The 23,075-nt window shown below is 48.9% G+C and overlaps 1 protein-coding gene across 4 annotated transcripts in view; it reads left to right on the forward strand.

Moving 5' to 3' along the window:
• The first annotated feature begins 263 nt into the window (after window positions 1-263).
• The window catches only part of l(2)k09913 (lethal (2) k09913), a 121,119-nt gene continuing 98,307 nt past the window's right edge, over window positions 264-23,075 (forward strand). For 2 of the 4 annotated variants that reach the window (XM_065451765.2, XM_065451766.2), the window contains exons 1-2: window positions 264-514; window positions 21,909-22,304. In XM_065451765.2, the coding sequence (XP_065307837.2) occupies window positions 431-514; window positions 21,909-22,304 (480 nt within the window). In that variant the 5' untranslated portion in view covers window positions 264-430. The remainder of the gene's footprint in view (window positions 515-21,908; window positions 22,305-23,075) is intronic. The other 2 variants (XM_065451764.1, XM_065451762.2) reach the window with 2 other exon arrangements.

Here is a 23,075-nt window from a genome sequence, read left to right on the forward strand (position 1 = left end):
AATATATTTGAGACGACCACCATAAGCATACAAGCAGAGAGAACGAGGGCGAACAAACGAAAACACCGCAGAAAGTGCCCGGACAACGCCCGAACTGTAGCAGACGACAGGCGCGAGTCCGTGCCCTGACGTCACGCGAGCGGCGCTCGCAGCGCCGCTCGCGTTCGTTCTCGGGGCTAATAGTGAGAAACTCTCCCGCCTGCCCGAGGGGGCGTCACATGCTTGTTACCATAGAAACTCTATGCTTGTTACAGACTCTTCACTCCCATGTACACTCCATGGGTAACGCCGACAGCGCCAGACACACAGACACACCGCCGCCGCGGAACCACATATACCACATACCTATCACCATCAGTAGTGGCGTGACAACCGCAGTCGTTAGGGGCGACTTGCATTGCGTGTCGTGCTTAGTGGCGTCTGGCTGGGAATGATGGCACTGCGAGGATTGCGCGTGGTGGCACGGATCGTTGGCGCACCCGGAAAGCAGACGGGCCTCGGCTCCGCCTGTAAGGTGAGCGACACCCTGCGCAACCTTGGAATACAGCTGATGGGATCACGTGGCGGTCCCGCTGTTGCTACCGCAGCTGGTTAGGTTAGCCGAGACTTCCGCCTACACCTGCGATAAGTGTTGCTACGTGCTGTCGACAGGACGCCGCCTTAGCCTGTGCACACGGCGCCGATCAACGGCAGTTGCTCTGTGAATTAGCTCTGCACGGCACGAGCGCCGGCGGGCGTTCTTCCCTTCACACACGTGTTGTTTTGCACGGGTGTCACTTTCGGTCGAGCCCATCGGGATCGAATTGGGACTCACTTGCGCTTTTGTGGGAGGGCGCCAATCGTGGTCAAGATCACGATGGAAAGTGGCCGTGTGACACCGGTTTCACGGCGGCCGCCAATTGAAAAGCTTGCAGCGATAATAATCTGCATTCGCAGTTGAGGCGGGCCGTCGTGCGTGCGATTTCTCGATGTTCGGAGTGCTGAACCTCTCTACCAAAAAGCACATGTGGCAAGGACCCCGGGGAACCAATCGCAACGTGGATGGTAGATGTGTCCTTTTTATTTATTTATTGTACCTTCAAGGCCCGAAGGCGTTACAGAAGGGAGTGGAAGGAAATACAGAGCATGTGCAGATAACAGGGTATAATAATAAAAAAAAATAGAAAGTGTGGATTAACAAAAGTATTCTTCAATAGTAGTTCTAAAAGCAGATGTATCGGTTATGGTAACCATTGAGGCCGGCACATGATTCCATTCATTGGTAGTTTTAGGAATAAATGAATAAAGAGATAGGTTCGTGCAGCAGTGTGAAACGCTCATCTTATGGCGATGGTCAGAGATGATAGGTATGCAGGTTCGGACAAAAGTTCACTTTTTAATTCCAGATTGTAATAATAAATTTTGTGCAGCAGTGATAAACGTGCTAACTTCCTACGGGATGAGAGGAGAGGGAGGCTTAAAGTAGCCTTCATAGATGTTACGCTTGATGTTCGAGAATAGTTAGTAAGAATGAAACGTGCGCCACGATTTTGTATAGATTCTATTGCATTTGTTGAGTAATCCTACTTAATTTTTTGTTTTGATAAAGTAACACACTCAATCATAAAGAACTAATAAGTCGCTTTACTTTGTTCTTACGGAAGCGAACTGACACCAATAATAATTTGGTCCTCCACTGGGTGCTTGCAAATGCAAAAATTGCAGCTGCCGTGATCGGTGCGTGTGATAATTTCCGTTGCGTGCAACGAAAATCGCATCGTTCGCTGCGATTTTTCCTTAAAATTGCACTGAGAGCTATTTTGCAGTTTGTTTTGGGAAATGGTGCCTCGCTCAAAAAGTGCAATGTGCGAAGACGTGGATTGCAGACTCCGATACATATGGGGAGGGAGAATGGAAAACTTGTACCGCAGATTCCGGTCTCCCGTATTTATGCATTTGTTGACGCACTATGTAGCAAATGAAGTGCATTTTCACGTTTGCTTCGTATGCTATAGACACACCGTTGCGAGTTGCCTATGAGGTGTTTGATCCCCATGAGATGACATGGCCTTTTGGGGTCCTCACAATTTTCTTTCGTTAAGTAGCACACAAAAATAATGTGTACGGAGCAGTTTATAATAATTGTAACCTTGGCAAGGGCAAATTACAAGACAGCAGTGTACCCCAAGTTTCAACGTTGCACTCAATGTGCCACCCTTAAGTTGCATTGTTTCCTGTTGGTTTTTTTCACACATAAATTTCCAGATGCATCTTGAAAGGCTGTTTTACCTCACTTGCTTAATAAATTTGACATGCCAAACTTGCAGGCTATCGTAAGGAATTTTCAATGATAGCATATCTAACTTCGTGGCTTGAATAAACAGCGTCGTCGACTTCTTTTCAAATATTTCATGCACATTAACTTGTATCTCTTTGGTGACGGAGAATTTTTTTTTTTCTGCACAGAAACTAATAAACCTTGAATATGTTGTGACCTTTGTATCCTTATGGCACCTTAAGGCAACTCTTGCTTTGAATGGTTATTGAACAGTTGCATAACATTATTGACTTGCTATAGTAGCAGAGTGACAATGCACCCTCCTGCAACGTCATGTAAAATTCGTGCAACAATGCGAAAAGCAGGCAAACAGCCTGATCTTATGTAGGTCAAACAAAAGCAAATCAAAACTGTTCAGTGAAGTCAGCCAGTTGCATCCCTTCCACAGAGACATTAACACTGTCCACGAGTGAGGGTGAAAATGCCAGTATCAACCAGCGTCAACGAACATCTGTACTCGGCTTCAGACATCGTGTGCAACACTGTGGACACTGTGCAAGAAATTCGGTCTTGAAGATTTATCACTCCGTGCATTCCATCCAGGCTTTGCTGCTTGCCAATGGCATTTGCTCGTGCATGCGTGCACGTGAGGCTACCGCGATGGGCTTCCAATAAAAAACCTGAAAGGAAACTAAATGAAAAATTAATTGATCTAAAACAACACATTAGTAGCCGTATACCACAGTTGGTTTGTTTCTAAGGATTTAAATGTTTGATTTAATACTGAGTCCATATAAAGAATAGTTTTGCACAATTGCAATCAAGAACATCGAACTATTCCGAAGTGCAGACAGAGCTACTGCAAAAGGTCTCTCTGCCCTCTACAGCATTGCATCTATTGTATGAAATGTAGTACAAGAGATGTCCTACAAGTAACTCTGTACAAAGAAAAAAAAAACTGACTATCACTGCATGCATGCTAAGCTTTCATTGATTAGTGCCACTACTTTTGCAGTGACACTCGTACATTTGTCTTGGTGGTTGCTAAAGCTTCAAAAATGGGTTCTCTTTGTGAACTATCAGCACTGTCACAAAAAAGTTGCACTGCTTAAACGAAAGCTTAGCACACGTGCACAAATGAGTATATTCCCTGTCTTATATCAGGCATGTAATCTTGATCTAATAAATGAATTGGCAAAGTAAGATAATAATCATGGATTATGGTAAATTAGCAATTAATAAAGGACACAAGGAAGAAGGTGGACAAGGACGGGTGCTGCTAGCAACTGTTTATTCTCATGCCACCCGCTGATGTTTGTACAACTTGTTGTGCACGCGCACTGTCGCATCAGAAGGGAAGGAACCGTGACTCAAGGCTCTCGCATGAGTTTGTATTTGGACGAGTGCAAGTCTATTGAAGCTTCACTGATGCAAATAAAGGCATCCTTTTTGATAAAGAATGCCTCCAAAGCCAACTGAGACACGCAACTTTTGCTGCTGTATAGGATCTTTGTTGGATCTTTGTCTCCCGAAGTCATGGTTTGCATACAAACTGGGATACATAGCGCAAGAATGACGCAAAGACGAAGCAGGAACACGGGACGAGCGCTAACTTTCAACAATTGATTTATTGCAGCCAGTGAGCATATATATACTCACTGGGACGCCACTGCAACAGACACACTGAAGGTTGGGCGAACCGACCACGCCCACAGCACGGATCACACTCAAGAGCCCGCCCCACAAGCGATGATGAAGAAGAACCCCATATGAACCCCACATGATGATGATCATGTACAGATGACAAAGAATAGCTTATAAATTCCCACAATATCTAATTGTTTTCTATTAATTTTAACTTGTTCCCTACGAATTGTATTTCATGACGTGTTTTTTTTCTTTCGTTTTGTTTGTTCGCCCTCTACTTGCTGCTCTAATACTCTTATGCACCCACTAATGATAGGAGGTCCCCCTGGCAGTTTCTCACTCTGGGACCTCCTGGTGCTGTATATAATATGTAAGCCTGTTTCTTGTACATGCAATTTTTGGGCATAGTAGTCACATGACTGCTTTTCCTCCTTCCCTTCAGTGTGTCTGTTGCAGTGGCATCCCAGTGAGTATATATATGCTCACTAGCTGCAAGAAATCAATTGTTGAAAGTTAATGCTCGTCCCGTGTTCCTGCTTCGTCTTTGTGTCATTCTTGCGCTATGTATCCCAGTTTGTATGTATCCCACCAACTCGCCCAAACTTCTTCCCTGCTAAAGTCATGGTTTGCAGCCATGTGTAGAAACGTGCAGAACCAAATGTGTGTGCTTAATCTTTCCTTTATACTTTTTTGAGCATGCTCCTTAAGATGGTCATTAACATACCTTTTCATCTGGCTGATGTAGATTTTTCAACATGACATTGGGATGGAATAAATTACTCCACTGGAGCATTTTACAAAGGGCCACTCACCCTCATGCACACTCATGGACTTACCCTCATCCACACTCTTCCTCGTTGACACTCATGTTTGGCAGCCTCGTGTACCTTGGGTGCAGATCCTAGGGCAGAGTTTTTTCAGCTTATTAGGGGCTGAGAAAACCAGAGGGACATCATGTTTGGTGGCAACATTCTTGAGGTGTGAAATCTTGTTTATATACTCCATGACTTCTGGTCTCCCCTTCAAGCGCTGTGCCCTATCCTTTATGGCTCCTGGTTTCACTCTTTGCAAGGGAGACACACCAAGAACAATGGTCATAGGGAAGCCCGCTGCCAAAAGGTAGTCTACTTGGAAATCAACGCTATCCTGCATGAGATGTGGGCATGACTTGCGCTGCACAGACATTGCCACTCAATAGCACTTTTGAGAATCTTAGAGTCATCATCATCAGCCTGGTTACGCCCACTGCAGGGCAAAGGCCTCTCCCATACTTCTCCAACTACCCCGCTCATGTACTAATTGTAGCCATGTTGTCTCTGCAAACTTCTTAATCTCATCCGCCCAACTAACTTTCTGTTGCCCCCTGTTTTGCTTCCCTTCCCTTGGAATCCAGTCCGTAACCCTTAATGACCATCTGTTATCTTCCCTCCTCATTACACGTCCTGTCCATGCCCATTTCTTTTTCTTGATTTCAACTAAGATGTCATTAACTCGCATTTGTTCCCTCGCCCAATCTGCTCTTTTCTTATCCCTTAACGTTACACCCATCATCCTTTCCATAGCTCGTTGCGTCGTCCTCAATTTAAGTAGAACCCTTTTCGTAAGCCTCCAGGTTTCTACCCCTTAGGTGAGTACTGGTAAGACACAGCTATTATACACTTTTCTCTTGAGGGATAATGGCAACCTGCTGTTCATGATCTGAGAATGCCTGCCAAACGCACCCCAGCCCATTTTTATTCTTCTGATTATTTCCGTCTCATGATCCGGATCTGCCGTTACTACCTGCCCTAAGTAGATGTATTCCCTTACCACTTCCAGTGCCTCGCTACCTATCGTAAATTGCTGTTCTCTTTCGAGACTGTTAAACATTACTTTAGTTTTCTGCAAATTAATTTTTAGACCCGCCCTTCTGCTTTGCCTCTCCAGGTCTTAAAGTGGGTGAAGACCACTCTAAGACCACTCTAGGCGAAGAGTGGTCAATCTTAATTGGGCAAAGTCAAACGGCAGAAGCTCTTTCTTGGCACAGGAAAAGTACGCCCAACACATTTGGCGAGCACTGAGATTCAATTAAGGTAAAAAAAAACCATCCCCTGCCTGAGTTGACTAGAAACATTTAAAATAGAAGCAGGGGATGTAACGTCACCATGCTTTGCTAAAAGAACTAAAAAATTATTTATATATCTAAATACCTTTAAAACCAGCCGCCCCCATTAAAAAAAAGGTGCAATGATTTGTCAATATCAGATAAAAATATATTGCATAATAAAGGCGCTACACACATCTTGACACTGCAAAAAAGGCTGCTCATACAAAACAATAAAAGTGATGGTAAGATAAAATTCTTCTAAGATTGAAAAGTTTTCCAGCAACAGGCCGATAAAATTCAGAAAATCACATTCCCTCTTTTCTTTGACACAGGCTTTCATTCCTGTGGCACAGAATAAGAAAGATCTTCTAGATTAAAAAAAAATGCATTACCTACATTTCGAGTGCACTTATAGAACTCTGCAACTTCATGCAAGTTCTTGACACGAAAGGGGTCTTCTACATTGAGCTTCTTTAATTTTTTCAAAAGAAACTCGCTCACATCATGTTGCTACACCCCCCCCCCCCCTCACTCACAGTTGTTCAAAGGGGAATCACAGGCTTGTGTGTTTTGACAGTGAAAAATACATTCAAGCCTACCAACCAGCCCTACTACTCTAAAAGAAAAGTACACCCTTTGGGTTGTATCTTGCCTCAACAATAAACGTCATTTGTCTTGTCCACATTTCCTTTCTTTAACGCTGCGAGTCAGGTACTTCCCAGTAACGAACGGCGTGCGCGTTATCAGCATGATATAACATTCCCGACAGGAAAGTAGCGGGAGCGGTGTTTTCAAGAAAGGAAACGCAAGCGAGGCAGATGACGATTATTGTTGTGTGGCAGATATACACCCCAAAGGGTGTATCTTTGTCTAAGAGTGTACTTCTTGTCTCACTGGCATGCCGGTTCATCTCTAGACTTTTGCAAAAATCAACAAACTTAGATTTAACTGTAACTATGCTTTTCTTTATTGGCATACCGTTTCATATCGGCTTCTGCTTTCTCACTGAATAAACACAGCGTAGCAAGCATGCGACGCACCCTCAGGCATAATGTTCATTGGCCCACCAGGCTCGGCAACCTGCTAGGCTCGTTAGGCAGCATTGGTCACAGCACCCAATAAACACCGAGTGTAGTTGCTCGGAAGTCAGGCATAGTTCATCACCACCACGCTGCAGAGCATCTGTCTAACAGAGGGTGCCTCGAGCCCTGCCTTGTTTACGCACTCGGGCGGATCGGGACACTGGCGACGAGTACCCACGGATCGTCCCACGCCGCCGCGAGTGGCAAAACACCGTCCCCCGTTGCTGCCACCATGCCGCTGTACGGAAGGCTGGAGCCGTTCGAGGGAGATGGGTCCACCTGGCCAATTTACGAGGAACAAGTCCACGTGTTCTTCCGGGCAGACGACACACCTGAGGCCAAACAGCGGGGCATTTTCCTGGCCAGCTGCAGGACCCGCATATTCAGTCTCCTGCTTGACCTTCTCCAGCCAGCCACGCCGCATGTTAAGACGCTGGGTGAGCTGCACGCCATACTACACTCGCATTTCAACCCAGCACTGTCCACACTAATGGAGTGTTTCCGCTTCAACAACCGGAGCTGCTGGGAAGGAGAGACCCTCAGGCAGTTCGTTGCTGCACTACGAGGGTTATTGACTGCTTGCGTTTTCGGGGACTAGCTCGACTCGCTGCTCCGGGACCATTTTGTCTGCAACTACAACAACCCCGCCATGCAGACGCGACTCCTGGAGTTTCCCGACCCCTCGCTGGACGACGCCATGAAGGCAACGCTGGCAGTGGAAGCTGCCGCCAAGGACGCCGGCGAGATTGCCCGGGCGACTGGCTCACCGTCGGCGGAAGCGGCGGTCAACAAGTTGGCGACAAAGGGCAGTACCTGTGGTCGCTGTGGTGGTGCCCACTCCCTCTCACAGTGTCAGTTCTCTCAAGCACAATGCTTCATCTGCGGGAAAACTGCTCACCTGGCACGGGTATGCTGAAGGGGGAGGACGAACAGCAAACAGCAGCAGCAGCAGCCTGGTTCAAGCCCAGGTACCACACAAGCCTGTGACCAGGGTAGCCGTTGCAAGGCTATGCGGTAGGGGCGTGCGGCGGCAGGCTCAAGTTCTTCCACGGCCAAGCTCCACATTGTGGCCAAGGACGCGCCGATTTTCGACATGTGGCACACAGGCTTTGTTCTGTTGTCTGTGCCGCCGTACATGCTGACCGTTGAAGTCTGTGGGCACCCCATTTCCATGGAGCTGGACAAAGGGGCCAACGTGTCAGTAATGACCGGGAAACGGTTCAAGCGTACATTCCCCGGCATGTCCGTCGGGCGTGATGCTGCGCAGCTACTCCAGGCAGCTCTCCCAGGTCCAGGGTCAGGCACAGGTCAGCGTTCGCTTTGGCCAGAGGGAGGCAACCCTTCCCCTTTTCTTAACCAAGGGGTCGTCACCGATGCTGCTGGGCCGAAACTGGATTCATGCACTGGGCGTTTGTCTGCCAGAGTACCAGGAAGCCAGCCTGCATGCGGTGAAAGACATCTCCAGCTTCCTGGCCGAGTTCAAGTCCCTGTTCCAGCTAGGGGTGGGCACATTTGCCGGCATGACGGCTGGCATCTATGTACCTGAGGGAGCCCATCCATGTTTTTTCAAGCCTCGCCCACTGCCGTTCGCCCTGAAGGAGGGGGTCACCCAGGAGCTGCAGTGGTGCAGAGAGAGGGCATCCTGGTGCCCGTCAAGACGTCTAAATGGGCCGCTCCCATCGTACCAGTCCTCAAGCGAGACGGCAATGTCAGGATCTGTGGGAATTTCAAGGTTACCATCAATCCCGTCGCTACCGTTGAGAAGTACCCACTGCCCCAGATAGATCTTCGGTCAGAGTCATCCGGTGGACAGAAGTTTACCAAGCTCGACCTCAGAGATGCTTACCAGCAGCTGGTGCTCCAGGATGCCTCCTATAAGTATGTCACAATATCGACAACGTTGGGGCTCTTCCAGTACACGCGCTTACCATTCGGCGTGGCTTCAGCCCCGGCCATATTCCAGAGGGAGATGGACAACCTCTTCAGGGGCATGAGGCACGTGGCAGTGTACTTGGATGGCATCCTGGTTACTGGCAGGGATGATGGGGACAACCTGCAAAACCTGCGCAACATCCTGGCACGACTACGGGACGCCGGTCTCAAGCTCAAGCTGGAAAAGTGCATTTTCCTGGCCCCCAGTGTAGAGTACTTGGGACATGTCATTTCCCAGGCTCGCCTAACCCTGATGCCCTGCAAAGTTGATGCTGTGCTCAAGGTGCCTAAGCGCCAGAACAAGGAGCTTCAGAGCTACCTCGGCCTCATTAACTTCTACAGGAGTTTTCTGCCAAACCTGTCACAGCATCTACAGCTGCTCCATCGCTTTGAGATGGTCATCACTGGGTCTGGAAGAATGAGCAGGGCCGGGCTTTCCAGCGCAGCAAGGAACTTATCATCAAGGCTCAAGTGCTGGTACACTTCGATCCTGCCGAGCCTGTCGTCCTTACCATAGATGCTTCGCCGTATGGCATGGGAGCTGTTCTGGTGCACCAGGACAGAGACGGCCAGGAATGCCGTGTCGTTTGCTTCTCGTCGGCTTCATGCTGCAGTGCAACGCTACAGCCAGCTGGACAAGGAAGGCCTGGCCCTCATGTTCGGTGTCTAATGCTTCCACCAGTATCTGTGGGGCCGGAAGTTCGAGGTGGTCATGGACCACAAGCTGCTGTTGGGGCTGCTGAGGCCTGACCAGGCCTCAGCAGTCCCACTTTACTTTTACTTCTTTTACATTGTGCCTATTTAATTCCCTTACTTTGGTTTCTCAGACAGTTTTGTATTTTCTATCTGAGTATTACTTGACTAATGTATTTTGTATATTGATTTACTTGTATATTTTGCTAGACATTGTACTTTTGTATAACTTGTGTTTTTTTTTTCTAGAAAGTTTTGTATAACTTTTGTGTACTTTAGTTTTTTTCTGTAACGCGTAAAGCTCACATTTTTTCATGTATCGGTTCCCCCTATGTAATACCCCTTCTGGGGCCTTTAGGGATATTATGAAATAAATGAAGTAGTTCATGCACTGCTGTTTCAGGTTCGAGGCTGAACTTCAGTCCCTTCACCAGCACGTTTCTTACTTCCTCCGTGACTTGTACTTGTCTCAGGATTTTTACAGCAACACTGGCCATCTTCTTGCCTGGGGGCTTGGGTGTGTTGTTTAACATAGAAGAACCCTCAGCAGAGGGTTGACAGTATGGAGAAATAAATAAAATAAATAAATAAATATGTCGCCACCAAAATTCCACCGTTTGTGCCGCAAGCTTCTTGTATTCCTGGTATTTCTTCTCGGCAACCCACTCAGGATAATTGATGTGACATGTCACGTGCAAATAGTAAAAAAAGAGCCGCACTTGCCTCCACAATTCCGAACGTACAATCCTACACACCCGCTTTGTGTGCCCGTAGGAAGACTGAATCGCACCAAAGAGGGCGGATATTTCACCAGGGATCAGTCCCTTCTTGAGGCAAAACGAGATGTCTGGCACGGCATGAAGACCATGTGTTGTTGGTGACGAGGGCTGCCATATTTGACGTAGGGGAGGAAACATATATTGAAGGGCCCACTGTACAAGAAAGATATTCCAGCAGAACTTTTTTGTTGGGCTAATTGGTGGATATTACTGAAGTGCTAAAGCAACAAACAGACAACACAAGAGACACGGATGAGCACTTACTAACAGCTGATGCTTTATTGACAGAAACACACAATATATATACGCAAATTCGGTGGCACAACTCGCGCATTGTAAAAAATCGCATGGTAACCAGGCAAAAGGCGATAGAACGATTGTGAAGGTGATGTTCGTGACAATGACATGTGGTGTACAGGGCCAAATGACTATAAATGATAATGGTTACGCGATACACAAACACTGCCGTAAGGGAGTACCCCATTAAAAACTAAAAGATTAAGAACTTTCACCAAGGGCAGGTGGCACAGCAACATGCTCAGTTCAAACTAAGGGCTTCTAAAAAGGACATCTCACTTTTATACAGAATTTTTGATGGTTCGCTCACACATTCAAGGCCCTTCTTTTTAATGTCGAAGGCTTCCTTCAGCTCACGGGCAACGCTCTCCTGACTTCTGTCCAGAACAATGGTATCTCTTAGGCGAGGCTTGCACCCGCACTTTCTGCAATGGGTGGACATATTGGAACCAGTTTCTTTTTCCTGTGAGCGTTCGTGTTCTTTTAGCCTTTCATTTAAACACCAGCCCGTTTGTCCAATGTAAACCACTTTGCATGAGAGCGGAATTTGATAAACTACCCCTTGTAAGAGTTGTTGGACGGTCCTACCGCTGTCAACCGGATGTAGGAGTCGTCGGACTATCTCACCGCTGCCACCATTTGAAGGAGTTGAAGGTCGTAGAGACGAACTCGGTGAACAGGATTTATTTACATATTTTACATTTTAAGCAAGATACATTGGCAGTCTAGCGCGACTTCCATGAGGAGCCCGTAAGACTAACATACAGCAAACAGTTTACGAGCACACAGCTCACTACTACATTTTGAGCAGGACAACGAGCACTCAGCTCCTGATGACGAGCACGACACGAGCACGCTCTAGCAGCCGGCAAACGCTGCTTATAAGCTCTCCGCTTGACGTCATCGTTCGGCGTCACTCTTCGAGGTCCACTTGGATGGAAACGTTCGTCCAGGCATTGTAAACTTGCCGCCACCCCGCAGTACGGCCCACACACACAAAGGCACACACATTCCGATGTCTGGCGCTGACGACAGAGGGGCGCCGTTCCGCGGAACAGTTTACGTACACATAGGCACACACATTCCGATGTCTGGCGCTGACGTCAGAGGGCTTCGTGGAACTCTGCTCCGTCCCCGGCGGCGCTGCCGAGTACCGCATTCCTGAGCTGACCGCGCGCCACGTGGCTGCCGGTCATCCGCAGTTCTCTGAAGGGCTCCCCGTCTGGTGGGCTTGGAACACGTGCAGTGGGCTGAAAGGTGGCACGTTGCCACCCCGTACGGCCATTCCTAACAGCTCCTCCATGGCCCGGAAAATTTCGCCTGGCCAGTGCTGGCAACCGCTGGGCAGGAAGAGAATGGCTGGCGAGCAAGATGACGGCTTTGCTCTCTGCAACCCCTGCGTACTTGGAATGCCTTCAACCATCTCACAACTGGCACAGAAGAGTCGACCCGGCAACACAATACCGCTCAGCGTTCAAACGCCCGGAATCAGCTGCTAATCCACCAGGCCTCCTATCACAATTTCCATGCAAGTCACTCAACTGGAAATCCCAAATTTTGCCCCAAAATTTCGTGCCGCCAAAGCGAGCGTTCACGTTCCTCCTGAGTTCGACCAAACCCGACCGTCGCGCTGCACAAGAGTAAAGGTTTATGCAGAATTAAACCGAAGGCTTTCAAACACCAATACCCAAACATAACTTAAGCAGCTTAACTTCACGAACAGCCTGTTCTTACCCTGTCGCAGTGGCATACTTATTTCATGTATTGCTGCCACTGAACCGTCTGGCCAACTCCACAGGTACGTCATCACAAACGCACTAAGTTTGTGGTCCCTATTCCGAACACGTGCTTGCATCATACAAAGTTTTCATCATGCTGACTCACATTTGTTCCTTTAATCCACACAGGACACGTTCCTTAAACAAACAACCACACTTGCGTAACTTACGCAACACAGAGGAACCTTTGAACAAATGTGTCTTTTATTAACTAGCTCTTCGCACGCGCATTAGAGAAGTCAGAACACGGCTGCCCTCGACACACACGAGCAACCCAGTCATCAACGTTCTGTTTCCTTCCGTCCGCACAGGACACGCGCTAATGGACCTAAGAGCTCTTCTCAGTGCAAATCACGCACTCACTGAAAATCTACGCGGTTAACCTTAGAAAATTAAAAAAACACTTAATAAGAAAGAAGGTTAAATAACACACACGCGCGTTATGATAGGCCTCTCAACGATAACCTTGACCTTCAGGTTACTCACGCACACAAAAAAAAGAAAGCCTATATACTTATTAATGAACACCTCACGAGACTACAGGTTTACTTTAAACGCGTCTTTCAAATCTCGAGCTTCTCAAACAAAACATAAACAGAGCTCATACCTTACATATTGAAAGAAATCCTAGTCTCAAATCGCGAAAATTTGCAAATGTTCAAAAATAAAACAAAACAACATGTTTTCCTACAACGGAAGCTCTCTTGGCCTCCCGTTCCCGATTGCTTACGACTGACTCATACTTTGAGCCGTACCCGAGGTGGCCGCGGTTTGAAAGCTACTCTGGCTGCCGAGGAACAACAAAAGGGCTGACTCACTATCAGCTCCCCCAAGACGTTACAGTCTCCTGCCAATTTGCGTCCTGGCGCCCCGCTTTCAACATGACCTCAACTGAGCGCGTTGCTACTCCCCACCTGGTCTTGTCTTGCCACCTTGCGCTTCTTTGTACTGCACGCTGAGCTTCGAAGAGAACGACGAGGAATTTAACTGTCCCGTGCCCTTTGTCCGCGTTGGCAGAACATGCTTCTCGGTCCCCCTTTGACCGGTGGCTCGAACTTGTTTGATGCGTCAACATCGTCCGTGACGACCGCACCTGTCTTTTCTCCGCGCTCTGCCCTTCTGGGTCTCTCGCCGTCTTTGGCGGCACTACATTAGTGACAGCATTCCGATCTTTTCGGCGCTTCTTTCTGCGGCGCTTTCTCTTTGACTTCTCTTTCATGCCGTCATCTCGCGCCTCGTGCTGGCCGTTACACATCTCGTCGGCCCAGATCGGTCTCTTACCCGCACAGTCTGATTGATTTTCATTTAAATCAACATTCTCTCTGCCTCGACTGGCGGACAGCTCAACCGACTCTTGCACAATGCAGCAGGCTTTACTCGAGTTATGCAACTCGCACTCTTGCGAACTGCCCTCTACTGCATTGCCCAGCTCACGCTGTGCATCGACACACAGCCCGTCGGTCTCGATCGCTGTTTCACGCGCACAGTCTGAATGATGCCTAATTAAATCATCCCTCTCTAGGCTACCTAGACTGGCAGAGAGCCGCACCAATCCCTGGACAATGCAATTGTTCTCTCGTGAACTACGGAGCTCGCCATCCCGAGAACTACTCTCAACTTCATCGTCCAGCTGGCACATTACTTCTGCACGCAGGTCTGACTCGACGTGGGTGCTCGCGTCTGTCAAGTCCGTAGTATTCTGTACCTCGCTAACGACCTCGCTACCATGGGATGTGACGCACACGTGCGGTAACTGTGCCAATTTGTTCGCAGCTGGCCTAGCTGTATCTACAGTCCTCTGTTGGCACAGACCTCGTCGCTCTCACTCTGGCCTTTAATGGCCTCTGTTGCCACTAAGGCATCGTTAGCTGCTAGCACTTCGAGTTCACTTATGAACGTGCTGCTACTCTCGCAGGTACTACTACTTCTGTCGGCTTTCGACGAAAATCTGTAATCTATTTCCTCACACTTACGCTGCGTCCAGCCTACAGATTTCTCAAGCCGCTGTTGACTTCCTGCATTTAGCTGCTGCAAATCCTGTATCTGTTTCTTTACTACTGCAATTTCTTTTTCAACCTCCTGCCGTTTTTGCTTACACTCTTGGCGTTTTCGCTTGCGCTCTTGGCATTCTTGCCTAATTGATTCTTGTTCCTGTCTTTTTCTTAGAATTCGGTTACCTAGGTTTTCGATTAGCTTCAAATCATTGCTACTTGCGAGAATGGTTTTCCGAATTTCTGCTTCCGTCAAGTCCTTCCCTATGTCTACCTCGAGCTCCTCACACAACCACAACAGGTCAGCTCCCGTCAAACACATTAGGACCATGGTCGCTGCTTTAAGCTTTGGCTCTGCTGTCACACAATACTTCCTGCGATACCCACGCAAATCAGAATACAAGTAAAAGATCCTGGTGAATCAAATCCAAGAACACAGTGAAATTGAAGCCTGGTGAATCGTACAGCCAAAAGCAAACGCTTACCCACTGAAGCAGCACCATATCACCAGTCCTTCCGCCGTATCCAGTCAGTTGCAAGAGGTGGTCGCCCAAGCCGCCTCCAACTTGATCAGGATGCCGGTCGGTCACCATGTGCCAACGTCCGTCAGCTGCCGTTGCTCTCTCTGAGTCGTAGGCCGATTTACGAGCCGCAGGCTGATCTAGGAGCCGTAGGCTGATCTCACTGCTGCCAACCAGATGTAAGAGTTGGCGGTCGTAGTCGTAGGGATGAACTTGGGGAACAGGATTTATTTACATATTTTACATTTTAAGCAAGATACATTGGCAGTCTAGCGCGACTTCCATGTGGAGCCCGCAAGACTAACATACAGCAAACAGTTTACGAGCACACAGCTCACTACTACATTTCGAGCAGGACAACGAGCACTCAGCTCCCGACGACGAGCACGACACGAGCACGCTCTAGCAGCCGGCAAACGCTGCTTATAAGCTCTCCGCTTGACGTCATAGTTCGACGTCATCGTTCGGCGTCACTCTTCGAGGTCCACGTGGACGGAAACGTTCGTCCAGTCATTGTAAACTTGCCGCCGCCCCATAGTACGGCCCACACACACAAAGGCACACACATTCCGATGTCCGGCACCAACGACAGAGGGGCGCCATTCCGCGGAACAGTTTACGTACACATAGGCACACACATTCCGATGTCCGGCGCTGACGTCAGAGGGCTTCGTGGAACTCTGCTCCGTCCCCGGTGGCGCTGCCGAGTACCGCATTCCTGAGCTGACCGCGCGCCACGTGGCTGCCGGTCATCCGCAGTTCTCTGAAGGGCTCCCCGTCTGGTGGGCTTGGAACCCCTGCAGCGGGATGAAAGGCGCGCGTTGCCACCCCGTACGGCCATTCCTAACACCCTTCCTTGCAACTGACAAGTGGATCGGTATGCTGGGTTCCGCAGGTCGCGCGTTCTGTTTTTGCCGCGTTCAGCATGTGCCTGCCTAGGCCGCTGTATCTTTAAAGCCACCTGCAGGCAGAGTTTACGGGGCTTAGTTCACATTGATGCGAGATGCACCAGAAGGTCGATTCGCTCATTGCTGTGGCCGCGCTTCTTCAGTCCAGGGTTTAGACAGTGAGTTCCTGCAGTCAGCGAGTGAGATGTGTTCATGTTTGCTTGTGTGTGCATGGCACCATGTACGTTAGTTTGGTTAGTGTGCTTATGTTTACAAGTTTATACGACCAATAAATCTACTACCCTTACTTTGCATAGCTGTTCACTAATTTACTATTACAATCGATGCTTCGCCTTTTGGGCGAAACTGCAACTTTCTTTCTCTCTATCATTAAAGCGTGGAAGACCTTGCCAAGTGATGCAGTGAGCATCGGGTTGGTCAGTACATTTGTGTTATGTTTAGAAGCCTATTTTCAGTTCTTGTTGGAGTAAACTTGGGATCGCAAGCAAGCACGATGCAGGCAATGACGCTACCTCGCACCGTCCATTCCCTGTTGCGCATGTACATTTTTTTTTCAGGATGAGCAAATGATATTGCTATCATGTAACAATACCTCTGGTGTCATTCTTCTTTTTTTCTTTCTTTGTCTGTACTCAGGACATGTACGATATCAGAGTTGTTCCTAGCGTTGTGTCTCTGCTCCTGTACCTTAATTTGAAGTTTCCTTTTTAATCTTTTGTGCTGTGCTTAAGTATGTTCAAGTTGATGCATGATTGATTGCTTTTCACTGTTTCCATAGCCGTTGTCCAATGTACTAAGTTTTCTATTTTTTTCTTTTGCTTGAAAAGTCTTTTGTTTGAATATTATATTGCCACATGGTGCGGCACAGCAAGGGATTGAAAAAGGGAAGAACGAGGTTCGTCTCGGCATCGTGCGTTGCTGCTTGCATTTTCATAAAGTGCAACCGCCTGTATCTTCATTCAGCTTGTATACTCCAGCAGGGTATACATGACAATTTGGTGGAGGTGCGGGGTATGCTCAACTTATGCAGGAGACCCCACTGGGCAGCAAGAACCTCGCCCCACAGTTGCACACTGGGCAGCAAGAGCCTCACCCCACAGTTGCAGTTGACTTCAGTTCACCACACAAGCCAGCGAATCCGAGGCCTTGCCCCAGGAAAAAGTGATGACTGCGACCACTGCGACTTCTACGGAATGGGTGACACCGATTTACCTAACGCTCCTGAACCCCCAAGTGCCGACGGCTTTTCATGGCGACACATTTGGAGATGTGGAAGACTGGCTGGCGGAGTTCGAGCGCGTGGCTGCATTGAACGAGTGGGACAACAACGCCAAACTCAGGAACGTCCACTTCAGCCTCCAGGATGGTGCTCGCATGTGGTTTATGAACCGTGAAAGTGCCCTGTCATCCTGGTCTGAGTTCCAGCGCAAGCTACTGGAGACTGACTGCAGCCCCGATCGCCAGGAAACAGCGGAGCGGGCCCTTCAGTCACGTGTTCAAAAGCCCAGCGAGAGCGTCATGATGTACGTGGAGGACATGATGTGTCTCTTTCAGCGTGCCAATCCGAGCATGTCGGAAGAGAAGGTGCATCATCTCATGCGTCACCTGTCATCTTGTTCGGAATACACCCAAGACTGTTGCGGAGTTCCTCACCGAGGCCACCGCGATGGAGAAGACCCGTCAGCAACGGTTGAACTTGTACAACCGACAAGTAAATGCCGCCTGCACTCCGGATACGCCGGTAGGCTTCGGGTGCGACATCGCCTTGCTTTGCGAGCTGATTCGCTCAGTAGTTTGTGACGAGCTGCAGAAGCACCACGGTACATCGCCACCTCCAGTCAGCTCCCTCGTCAGCGTCGTACGCAATGAAGTACAGCAGGCACTGCAGGCATCTCTTTTCAGCAGTGAAGCACCACCTCTGCCAAGCGAATCCCGGTGCAAGACTTACGCAGAAACATTACTGAGCCCCGTCCAAGCTTTTGCACCTACTTATGTGGCGCCACCAGTCGCGTTGCAATCTGCGCAAGCTGAACCGACAACTCCGCTACCGTACTTCGACGATCGCCGAACACCTGCGAGGAAATAAGAGGTTTGGCGAGCACCCGATCGACAACCGCTGTGCTACCACCATGGTGAAGCTGGTCATGTGTATCGGGAGTGCCCCTACCAACGACTCGGACTGCAAGGTTTTTCTATCGATTCACCTCAACCTAGGTTTGGCCAAAGGCCACTCGACATCGCAGAATTCCTCGAACAGCAGCGCAAGCTGGGCCCATCGCAGCGGCAGTCACGCTCACCCTTACGTGGCGATATTTCCCTGCTCGCGATACCACCTCGAGGATGATGCATGGGCGATCACCAAGTCTACGCCGGGAAAACTGACGTCGGCAACCGGGGCTGCTGATACTAGACGCGCTCAAGACCTCGTATCGTGCCGACCGCAGAACAACGAAAACACAATGATGCCAGAACCAGTTCCTGCGAACAAGGTTTCACTGGACATACCTGTGTTGATTGACGGCAGAAAAATGAGTGCACTTGTAGATACCGGCGCCGATTACTCTATTCTTAGTGGAAAACTGGCGAGCGTTCTGAAAAAAAGTTACGTTGCCCTGTAACGGGGCACCAGTTTGTACGGCAGGTGGCCACGTCACACCGCTTGGCCTATGCGTGGCCAGAGTAAAAATTCGCAGTGCTGCTTTTCTCGCCACTTGTCTGGTTCTATGCGAGTATTCCCGTTATTTAATTCTTGGGATGGACTTTCTCCGCGAATATGGCGCCATTATTGACCTCCGCGAGTGCTGCATCACTTTCTCGACACAAAGGGCAACAACACAGACCGATGCCATTGGACGCAGATCCGCACTTCACGTTTCAGATGAGAGCATCACGTTACCGCCGCGTGCGAGTGTTATGGTTCCGGTCAAGTCCGACAAGCTACAAGACGGTGAAGCCATTGTAGAAGGCAACATTTCTATGTTGCTGGCACAAGGTATTTGTGTAGCGCGAAGTCTTGTGGAACTTCGTGATAGCCAGACAACGGTCCTCATTACCAACTTTACCTTTGAGCATCGGCACATGTTTCGTGGCACTGCCATCGCCGACGTCGAACCATCAACGGACATTGTCGAGTGCTTTGCTTCTGCAGTGGACACAGACGACGGTTCGCTCAGAGACATCAGTGTAAATTCTGAGCTTACAGACGACCAAAAGAGTGAACTGCAGGAACTCTTGAACGAATTCAACACATGCTTCGTTCGGGCTACTAATGTGGGCCAAACGCCAATCACGAAGCACCGACTAACGACATCCGCCGATGCACGTCCCATCAGACAACAGCCTTATCATGTCTCGCCGAAAGAACATGAGGCAATTCAAGCCCAAGCCAAGGAGATGCTAGATGATGTTGTCATTCAGCCTTTGCACTGTCCGTAGTCCTCCCCGGTCGTTCTAGTCAAGAAAAAATACGGAACGCTTCGTTTCTGTGTTGATTATTAATGCCTCAACGATGTTACCAAGAAGGACGCGTACCCACTGCCCTGTATCGATGACTCTTTAGACAGGTTGCGGCGAGCTAAGTATTTTTCGTCTCTCGATGTAAAGAGCGGTTACTGGCAAATTGAGGTCGATGAACGTGACCGCGAAAAAACTGCTTTTGTCACTCCAGATGGCCTTTACGAATTCAGAGTACTTCCTTTCGGTCTCTGTTCGGCACCAGCAACTTTCCAGTGAATGATGGACACCGTTTTTGCTAGTCTGAAGTGGCAAAGCTGCCTCGTCTACTTCGACAATGTGGTTGGTTTTTTTGCGACATTCGATGACCACCTGAAACGACTGCGGCAAGTTCTCGAAGCCATTTGATCGGCTAACCTCACCCTTAAGCCTCAGAAGTGTCATTTCGGCTACAAGGAGCTGATGTTTCTCGGACATGTGGTCAGCGCAGAAGGCGTTTGCCCGATCCCACGAAAACTGCCGCTGTAGCCTCATTTCCAACACTGACCGACAAGAAAGGTGTCCGACGCTTCCTGGGCCTTTGCGCATACTACCGGCATTTCATCGAAAATTTTTTGAAGATGGCAAAGTCGCTGACTCGCCTCATGAGGGACGATGTATCGTTCGTCTGGTCCTTGGAGCAAAAGACTGCTTTCAACCAGCTTCGACAGCGTCTGGTGTCAGCACCAGTTTTGGCCCACTTTTACGAGGAGGCGGACATGAAACTTCATACAGACGACAGTAACGTTGGTATTGGTGTGGTGCTTGTACAACGGCAGGAAGGTATTGAGAGAGTGATCGGCTGCGTAAGTCGCACACTATCGCATGCAGAGACCAACTACACCACTATGGAGAAAGAGTGTCTTGCCGTCGTATGGGCGCTGGCCAAATTTAGACCTTACCTTTACGGCCGCCCATTCAAAGTTGTAACTGATCATCACTCGTTATACTGGCTTGCAAATCTCCAGGACCCTTCTGGACGACTGGCACGGCGGAGTCTACGTTTGCAGGAGTACAACGTGACCATCGTGCACAAGTTGGGCTGCATACACGAAGATGCTGACGCACTCTTGCGCGCCCCTATCGACACTACCGACCACGACATTGAGGATGACGGTGCTTTCCTTGGGGCTGTAAGCGTTACTGATTTGTCCACACGGCAGCGCGCAGATGACGCACTACGGCCTATGTTCGAACATCTGGAAGGACGAAACCCATCAATACCCCGGCATATCGCTCAAGGATTGTCCTTTTGTTTTTGACATGGTGTCTTGTAAAAGAAGAACTCCGCTGCCACCAACAAGACCTACCTTTTGGTCGTTCCAGCAGACCTCTGTGCTGAAGTTTTGTTCGCCTGTCATGACGAGCCTCCATCTGGCCATTTGGGTTTTACGCGAACGCTTGATAGAGTGCGCAAATCCTACTACTGGCCGAAACTTGCCGAGTGTGTTAAGCGGTACGTCCAAGCCTGCCGTGAATGCCAGTGCCGGAAGTCGCCAGCTGTGAAGCCTGCGAGATTGCTGAATCCGATTAACCCACCTGGCAAACCTTTCGACCAGGTTGGCATGGATCTGGGCCCGTTTCCACTGTCATCTTCTGGCAACAGGTGGATAATCGTGGCCACAGACTATTTAATGTGGTATGCTGAGACAAATGCGCTGCCTCGAGGCACAGCTTCTGAGGTTGCCCAGTTTTACATACAGAGCATCGTCCCACGGCATGGCGCCCCATCGCACGTCATCATAGACCGAGGCAAAGCCTTTACAGCACAGCTCATCTCAGCACAGCGTATCTTCATTCTTATGCCTGTACAATATTGTGCATTCATCTAACTCTGGCGCATTGATCTTCTTCATAAGAATGAAGATACGCGTCTTATGGTAGAGGCATGGCATATCTATAATGGTGGAAGTGCGTGCGTGAGTCAGCCTTCGATTACATAAGGAAAAGATTAAGTGCCTTAACAGTTATCTCTCACGTAGACCGGCACGTGTACCGGACTGACACGTGGTGTTACCATTCCTGAGCATGCGCAGATGAGTTTTGTGCCTTCTTTCTTTTTTAGCCTCAGTGCTCCCTTCAGTTGATAGTCGGCGTTCGTGTTGTCCACTTCTCTACTCTTGTGTCCTGTCTGCACACCTCACTTCTTCTTTGCATAATGAATCCTTACCAACTAGCTCAACTTTCTGTCGTTCTTCGTCTTGGCATCGCGTGTTGCCGCTTGCGTTTTCGTAAAGTGCAACCGCCTGTATTTTCATTCAGCTTGTATACTCCAGCAGGGTATACGCAACCATATTTTGATGTTTTATTCTTGTGTGCCCTATCCTGTGTAGGCCTCGTGAAGCCTACGGTATCAATAAATAAATAAGTCGTATATACTGAAAAGCAAAGCAACTTTTCTTGAGCAATTTTTGTGAAATACTGCCTTGTGTGTGTATTGTGCAGGTGCTGGTGCCATGCCTGTCATTGCAGAGCATGAGCATGGCAGTGCGCACCGAGACCCTTAATCAGAACATGCAGCTGCGGCTGTCGGACAAACCACCTCCCACGGCTGGAGCACCCCTGGTTGGAGGGGGTGGAGGCGGCCAAGGCGTAGTGTGCCCTGTGCTCACCTCCTCCTCATCGGCACGGCCAGACGAGGTGATGGGTCACCGGGGGGTGAGCAGCAGCAGCAGCAACAGTGCGCTGCGCGAGAACCCATTGACCGTGTTGCTCGCCTGGATGAATGCAAGGGACAAGCACCTTCAGAACTATCATGACTTCTACCTGCAGCTGGGCTTCGATGTCCTCACAGTACGCACACTGCCCCTGCAGCTGGCATTCCCCACATCAGGGGCACAGGTGAGTGCAGAAAATGTTATAATGAGGCTCCTATTCATAGTGCTTAGCAGCCTCTCTCATTGATCTCCAATTACCCCTGTCCTGCTCTAGCCAATTCCACGTTATGCCGGAAAATTTCCTTGTTTCACACCACCAAATTTTCTGCCTTGCTCAACTGCACTTCTCTGCCTTTGGCACCCATTCTGTAACTCTAATAGACCACCATTTATCTGGCCTATGCATTACATGTACTGCCCGACTACATTCCTTCCTTCTAATGTCAACTAGAATATTGGCTACCTTATTTGCTCTCAAATCCACACCAGTGTCTTCCTGTCTCTTAAAGTTATGCCTAGCACTTTCCATTGCATTACTTGTTGTGCTATCCTCAAATTCTTCTCCAGCTTCTTTGTTAACCTCAGAAATTTCTGCCGCATATGTTAGTACTTGTAGCGCCACGAAATGGCGCCTCCGTGCGCAATGCCAAGAGCACATGCGCAAGGAACCACGTGACTTTTCTTCGTGAGCTTCGGAGGGAATAAAAGTTCAGCTGTTGTTTGGGATTGGTAGTTGCTTATACTCGCTTAGCTCAGCCTAGCAGCGCGTTCCAACATTGGTGACCCGGACCTGATTCGAACACGCAACCTTCTGATCTGCATGGTGCTAACATCTTCTCAAAAATAGACCTGGTGAGAGCATATCATCAGATACCTGTAGCACCAGAGGGTGTTCCCAAGACCGCAATAACAACGCCATTTGAAATGTCAAAATTTCTATGGATCCCTTTTGGCT

This window comes from Dermacentor albipictus, chromosome 3 (genome assembly GCF_038994185.2).
Source record: "Dermacentor albipictus isolate Rhodes 1998 colony chromosome 3, USDA_Dalb.pri_finalv2, whole genome shotgun sequence".
NCBI lineage: Eukaryota > Metazoa > Arthropoda > Arachnida > Ixodida > Ixodidae > Dermacentor > Dermacentor albipictus.